The 7,582-nt window shown below is 53.5% G+C and overlaps 1 protein-coding gene across 4 annotated transcripts in view; it reads right to left on the reverse strand.

Annotated features, from left to right (window-relative positions):
* Positions 1-6,419, reverse strand: part of Dhrs3 (dehydrogenase/reductase 3) — a 32,417-nt gene extending 25,998 nt beyond the window's left edge. The window contains exons 1-2 of one of the 4 annotated variants that reach the window (XM_057785546.1): positions 6,000-6,418; positions 5,177-5,435 (exon numbers count right to left, since the gene is read on the reverse strand). In XM_057785546.1, the coding sequence (XP_057641529.1) occupies positions 5,177-5,371 (195 nt within the window). In that variant the 5' untranslated portion in view covers positions 5,372-5,435; positions 6,000-6,418. Of the gene's footprint in view, positions 1-4,561; positions 4,793-5,176; positions 5,436-5,525; positions 5,765-5,999 lie in introns of those variants that run through there. The other 3 variants (XM_057785545.1, XM_057785548.1, XM_057785547.1) reach the window with 3 other exon arrangements.
* Positions 6,420-7,582: the final 1,163 nt, after the last annotated feature.

The following is a 7,582-nucleotide window of genomic DNA, read 5'->3' on the forward strand; positions in this document are numbered from 1 at the left end:
TTGGGGCTCTTGCAGAGGCCTGGGGATCTCTTTCCAGCACCCACATTGGGAAGTTCAGAAACCCTTGTAATTTCAGGGGGTCTGATGTCCTTTTCTGGCCTCCATGGGTACCTTCAGACAGGTGGCATGCTTATATACATTCAGGCATATATACATACTCATAAAACAAATAATTAAATCTTAAAAAAACAGCAAAACAAGATAATAAAGAACTCTGCTAGGTAGCAGAGGCTGGCCTTGAGCTCCTGATCCGTCTGCCTTAGCTCTCAAGACTTGGAATAAACCTGGGTTGCCAAGCCTGGCTTTAAAATTAACCCTGATGGCTGCCAGCCTGACCCTTTGGCAAGCATTCCACCCATTGTATTTAAATGCACCCCACAAGGTTCTCTGAATAAGTGGGTTTATCCACATCCTGCCTGCATCCTGTTGACTCCTGCTCACCACACTCCCCCTCCAGATCCCTCTGTAGACCAGGCCCCAGGATTTAACAGCTCTTGACTGACCTCTCTGTGACCCCGAGGGAGACAGTTCAGCCCAGAAGAAGAAACTCTGGTTGTGAAACTGGGAACCAGGGGTTCAAAGCTGGCTTCTAGTAAAAGGCTCTCATCCCACCTGCACCTTCATTTTGTACACAAGCTACAGGTCCCCCGAGGGCCAGCAAGGCCACTCAAAGGAATGATACACAAACGCTCTGTGGTCATGAATGTTACGATGTTACAGATGTTGCCACAGCCACATATAATAGTGTTACAGTCCTGTGTGCGATGACTGTTGTGTAAGTGACGATCATGCTTACAACCACGATCATGCGTGAAACTTCAGTCATTCGTGTGGCCAATCACACAAGTGATCATAGCCAGGCTGACAGATTCCAGTCCCATCAGAAGCCAGGAGCCAAAGTGGATGTCCGGCATGTATTTCCAGAGACTCATGGTGTATTAAAATTAAAGTTGAGAATGAAGGTTGGGAATACACCTGGTTATACTTCCCTACAGTACCCTGAGAAACGAGGACAATGGCAAACCATAACTGCCCAAGGTCCTGGTGAGGGCATGCTGGGAGGGCTCTCTTCTCCTGTGTTACGTGTCAGCACCCCTCCTCCCCACCCCCCTTTTGAGATTTTTGTTTACGTGCGTGGATGTTTTGTCTATATGTATATGTACCACAAGTAGCAGTGCCCTCAGAGGCCAGAAGAGGGCATCAGAACCCAGAAACTGGAATTATAGACTGTTGTGAGCTGTCATGTAGATGCTGGGAATTGAACCCAGGTTCTCTGGAAGAGGAATAGATCAGTTCTTAATTGCTGTGATCTTAGTTGCTGTGACATCTCTCTAGTCTGGAAATCCCCAGTTGTAAGGGAGAACCATTAACTGCACGACTCTGCTGTTGACAACATGGCTTTAGGGATGACTTTTAGGGATTGTGACGACCAGACCCTCCCCTAGGTAGAAGGGCACCTTCTCTTAAGTACAGCAGAGCTTGCTTTCTCAGAGTGGACGGTCAGCAGCAGCAGGCTGGGGGCTCGTGAAGGAGTTTGGAAGTGGGTACGCAGTGTCCTTTAAGTGGGGGCGCAGCGTACCTTCCCAACCTTTCTTCACTCAGAGAGACCTGATGACCAGCAAGAGAGGCTGAGACAGTTGGTGACAAGCTCCACGAGTCATTTGCCATTAAACTACCTGGTGTGTGGTTAAGTCACGACAAACGTCACAGAAGCCACCACCGCTAGTGTGTGCCCTTGCTATAACATCTTGCTGTGATGTCAAGTCTTCAGGGATCTTTAGTGTAGCTCCACCTAGCCTCCAGTCCTGCTACCAGCCCAGAGCTGGGCCACCACCTGCCGAACGCTGTAAGCAAGCTTTGAACTGGTCTCTAGCCAAGGGAATGGTGAGTTTGGGCCAGTTTAGCCACTGGGAGTGGGAAGGGATGGCACACAAAGAAGGGGGACACGGGAGCAGAATGGGACTTACAAATGGACCCGAGGGCCAGGCCCTGGCTGGCTGCTTCACGTCACTTGCCCTGTAAATGTACGGATACTGCCCCAAGCTACTTATTACAGTGCCTTCCTGAAATGGGACGTTGGGTCCTCAGTGGGGATGCTGGACCCAGGGCCCCTGCTTCTGTAAGTCTTCAGTCGTGGTCTGGATGCTTGCCTCTAACTGGACCAAAGGCTATGGGGTGCCCAAATACTTCCACTCAGTCCCTTCATAAATCTTCTCCTGCTTCCATCAAGAGGCCATGTTAAAACCGTGATAAACTTGCAGACTTGAGGACAAGCCTGAGTTTTCACTGCTTTGTGGGGAGCAATTACAGAGACACAGAAAATTTAAAAAGGTTTGCTCAAGAGATGACCCAACAAGGGGCTCCCCCCCAAATCCCTAAGGGTTGCTGTTTCTGTCTCTGCTCAACTTGGTGTCTTGTAGGTAGGGAGAGCTGTTTCCTGATAAAGAACTTCTGCATTTTTGACATCTGTGTTCTTTGAAGACAAACTCTTAGGGGCTGGAGGGATGCTCAGTGGTTTAGAGCATTTGCTGTTCTTGTAGAGTACCAGAGTTCAGTTCTGAGCACCTACATCAAGCTGTAATTCCATCGCTAGGGGATCAGACATCCCCTGGCTTCCACAGACACCTGCATGCATGTGTGCACGTGTGGGCGTGTGCACATGCGTACGGGCACACACACACACATAAACAAAGTAAATCTTTTTAAAAAGGAAAACCCTTTATTTGGGTCAGCTTGGTAGGCTCCCCACGGTCCACAAATATTGCAAATCCTACTTAACTCAAGGTCATTATGGGAAACTGGGTTGTCCCGCCCCCTCCTGGACAGGCTTGCTGTCTGCAGAAGCCGCCTGCCTTTCTTTCCCACTGGGGGAATCTCTCCTAGATTCAGTCTCTCCAGATATTCAGGCAGGGAGTGCTCTCAGCCTCTCCCTTAACCAACGCTGCTGGTGGTGACTACCTCACTGCACACCACTGGCCTTCTCTACCTCCCTCCCATACTTCCGGGCAACCCCCAGTTCGCACCTGACCCCAACCAACTCAACTGCAAACTCCCAAACCCCCACAGCATACAGCTCTTTGCTGCCAAGCCCACTGGGAATTAAGTACTCCTGGCTCTGGGATTGTCCCCAGGTCCATGCGCTGACCCCAGATGTACGAAGACAAGAGGGGCTGGAGGGCACATTCCCACGGGGATAGCTGGGGACAGGCTTACTGAGTGCAGTGGCTCCTCTAACTTCGGATAGTTACGATTCTAGAGAGCCCTGGGGGGAGGGGGTTATCCTGCCAGCCAAGTGAATGGCACCAGCAGGCAGTTTCCCAGGCCCCCCTCCCCCGGATTTTGTTATGGGTGACCCTGTCACCAATTAAAGGCCTATTTCTCATCAGCCTGGGCAAGCTTGTCCTTCCCAAGCATGTAGGTGGGGTTGTGCCTTCCAGGGTATGAACCTGCTGGATCTACTCTGCATGGTTACCCCCCCACCACACACACACACACACACACACACACACACACACACGCGCGCGCGCGCGCGCGCGCGCGCCAGGGCCTTCTCCTGCCTTCACTTCAGGATTGTTTACAGTCGGTCAAGTTTTTCCAGATTGACAAAGCTTTCCTCGTAAGCCTACTGCAGCCAAGCACACAGAGAGTGAAAGGGACGGCAGGACAGGGCCAGCTGGAATAGTCAGATGAGACAGGGACACAGACAGCCAACTAGTACCAAACATAAGCAACTGTCACCAAGTAACCCTTCTGCCCTCCTGGTCCCCCTCCACTAAGGGCTTTGGAAGCCTTCCACAGGGACACCCCCACCCCTCCCCAAGACAAACTGCTGAGAACAACTTTTACTTCCCCTTAATTCAGTGAGTCCAAGGGTTAAAAAACCACCCCCTTCTAAAGGCAAGGTTAAACAGCTGTCCAAACCACCCAAGGAGATTCAGGAGTCCTGGACAGCTGGATGACCCCCTCCCCAGCTGTGCTAGGACAACCCAGCCAGGGAAGAGTTAATGGGCAATCAGCTTGGGCTGATAGTTCAGACTCCAAAGTTCAGTCCCAGCCACCGAAGGAATTGTAAATCTCGGCAGTATTTAACAAAACAAAAGCAACCTGGAATTACAAGAAGGTTTGGCTTTCCACAGAGCATATTTACTCTAATCCCCAAGGTATGCAGCTCCACGTCAGATCAGCTGGCTTGCCTAGTCCTGCTACCCCCTCCTTAGCAACAGTTTAAATTTCAAACTAATTCCCTAGTTTGTTCTTCGTCTTCGCTGGCCAGCCGGCTGGAGACAGCCCGGGTCTGCTGGTCTCAAATCCCTCTCCATTGCTCTTGCCACTGGATGGGTCAGCCTGGTCTGCAGTTATAAGTTGGGTGACAGTTGGCTCTCCCTCCAATACTCTCCTGCACGTCCCCGGAGCAAGGGGAGCTGCAGCCACTCACACAGCGAGAGGCAATGGACAGTGGCGGCATAGTGGCACCTCCTAATCCAGTGGGGAAGGAAGGATCCCCTCTGCTGAGGAGGGCGGGAGGATCAAGGTTGAAGGGTCCTTATCAGCGGCTGGTTACCCTCGCACGCCTCTGTCCGGCTTTGAAACACCTGGGCCTTCCAGTCTTTCTGCCAGGCTAGACCATCCAAGTCAACTCCCTCCTTTTCAAACCCGAACGTGTACTCCTCTCACGTCCCTGCAGAGCTGTAGCCGCCCAGGTTTGGACTAGGCAGCGAGCTGCCAAGCAAAATATCAGGCACAACCTAGCAGTCAGGTTTTCCAGCTCTACCCAGGGGCGCGCACACCCCGCGCTCAACGGGGTGCGGGCAGAAGGGGGAAGTGTAGGGGCACAACACCTTAGAGATGAAGTCACGAGGTGGAATGGGTGGGTGTCCTAAGTCTGGGGGTGGGTGGGGGCACACAGTCGGTCAGATACCAATCTCAGGGAAACCGATCAGTTTAGGACTTGCCAAAATGACTGGTGCCGGGGAAATTTACAAAGGTTGAAACCGGCTAGTTTAGCAGTTCCAGGTGATGCAAGGGGTGGGTGGCCGGAGACTCTCAGCTCCTGGCTGGTTGCCGCAGCCGCAGCAGGTGGGAGCACCCCCCTCCCCAAGCGCGCGCGCCAGAGTCCCCTCACCCTCGGCGCCCACTTCCAGGTGTCGCAGTGCCACCCCGCCCCCACGCCGCGTACCTTTCTGGCGCCACGCTCTGCGAACTCCCGAGCGAGGTGGCGCCCGATGCCTCTCCCACCGCCGGTGATGAGGACTGACTCCCGGGACAGGTCCCGAAGCTTGGGGGGCAACACCAGTCCCACGGCTGCTTTGGTCACCAGATAGATCATTTGCAGAGGGAACACTACCAGCGCGCCCAGCCATTTCCACACCATCCTCCGCGCGGCGGAGCCGGGCACAGGGGGAGGAGGTAGGAGGCGGTGGACGAAACTCCCCGGACTAAGCAAAACAGGAATTAAAAAAAGGAAGAAAGAAAACACCCCAAATAATAATAAATAAGCTGAATAAGGCAAAAGAGAGGCGTCCCACCTGGCCACTCTTGAACCGATCTCTTTCCAGATGCAGAGCACTGGGCGAGGAAAAGGAGTGGGGGGAATAAACTCTGTCCGGCGGAGGGGGGGGGGAGCGTTTCACAAGATTGGGACAGTGAGAGGGGTGGAGGGAAAGCCGGGGGTGGGAAGTTCTAACAAGAATTTTCTTGCCCCAACAGCCGTTTCGGCTGGGCAATTCACAGGTAATGTTTACAAACCGACAGAGGAGTTTAGGCGGGGGGGGGGGGGGCGGGGGGAGGCGGTAAAAAGCCAAAAAAAAAAAAAAAAAGTACCAACCACAAGAGCGCACCCTGCCGCAGTCCGCGGTTTCAAAGTGCAAGATTAAAAAAACAAGCAAACAAAAAGCTGTTTCTCAATTGTTGCGCCCTCCCCAACTTTCCTCCTGGAAAAGGAAAAATCAAAACAAAAGAAAAACAAACAAACAAAAAAACACCACACACACACACAAAACCTGGGGAGTGACTGCAGCTCCCAATTTCAGTCCGCCAAAGTCTCCCGACTCATTGCTATTCTCGGGCTCAGGAAATTGCTTAAACGCGATCTGATTGCCAGCACCGTGCAGGAGAAGTGGGGGGTCCGGGTGTCAGTTTCTTCCCGTGCACGGCTCGCCCTCGCGCGCGCCCGCTCTCTCCCGCTCCCGCCTCCTTCTCTTGCAGCCCGGGCTGGGAGTTGCCGCTCGGTCTGGCTTCCTCTCTCTCTTCTCTCTGTCTCCTTCTCTCCCCTTTAGCATTTATTGCCTTCTTTTTGTCCTTTTCAACTTGGACCGGGCCGGCTTGTGGAGCACGCGTGGATAGGACGCCCTAGTCTGCACCGCCGTATTCCTTCGCTCGCGGGGCAGTGCGGCGTGGACCCACCGAAAGGGCGCCCCCTCCTTTTTTTTTTTTTTTTTTTTTAATACCCCATTAAGTCTGATTGACAGTTAAAGTTGTTGGGAGGCTTCACTACCATGCCTCTGAGTGGCTGCGGCGACTTCCCCTCCCCCTGCTCCGTGGCGGGGCACGCGCCTGGGCGCGCACCCGGTCTCGCTGCGACTCGCACCCTCCTGGGACAGGCTTCTCTTTTCTGCAAGCCGGGACTTGCCGCCCTAGTCCCCGAGGGCTCCTAGCTGGAATTCGAACACGCTGGAACCGTCTCAGGCAAGCCAGCTTGCTCCATCAGACATTCCTCCCTGCCCGGGCCAGGTGACCACCCCTGAGCGCGTGCGGGACAAGCTGAGAGGGAACTCGCGCACGTCTTGATGCAACCGGGTCGCCAAGGGTTCACGTCAGGTCACTTGGTCATTCTTTCCCCCCACCTCCCCGCCTCCAGGTAGGACCAGGAAGTCAAACTTCATCATTGCCTGGTTCTCTTTTTCCTTCAGAAAAGTGTACATCTGAAGTTGTACCAACGTGGAATCTCCCACGTTGCGGAGGTGGAGGGACCTCTGGGGATTTTGCTTTGAGAGAAAGGGGGGCAGGGTAAAGGAACCTCTGACCCCAGGTGCCAATAAAATCCCCGTAAGATTAGCTGGGAGCATATTTATTGCTTATCTGGGCTAGAATTACCTTGACTGACAGCAATTTCCTTAATAAGAAAAGCCTGTAAACAACACGTCTTCAACGTGTGCCACTGTTCAGTTCATGCAGTGCCCCACTCTCTCTGAGTGCCCCCACCTCCCGCTGCCCTGTTGGGCACCCACCTTGTAACCTCTTACCCACCCCTTACAAGAACGTCTCCCTGTTGGGAGGGTGGGTCCCTAGCTATTTAGAGTTGCCTGTTGCGGGAAGTCTAGGAGGTGAGTCATGACAGGCAGGCCCAGTTAAAAGCGCTGATGAGACTTGCCGCCCGCCCCCTCTGCACATCCTTGGGCGGGAGAAGGAGAGACAGCCAGGGAGCCTGCCCTGTAATCTGGGGCAGCCTTTTCCAGCTCTGGACGTGTTCAGGCTGGGAGTCCTGGGCTCAGTCCCGAAGATTGATCCAGCAGGCCCAGGATGCAAGAGGAACGAATTGCTTTTAATACTCCCCGCCTGGGTGTGAGCAAGTCCCCTTGAGAAG

This window comes from Chionomys nivalis, chromosome 11, assembly GCF_950005125.1.
Source record: "Chionomys nivalis chromosome 11, mChiNiv1.1, whole genome shotgun sequence".
NCBI classification, from domain to species: domain Eukaryota; kingdom Metazoa; phylum Chordata; class Mammalia; order Rodentia; family Cricetidae; genus Chionomys; species Chionomys nivalis.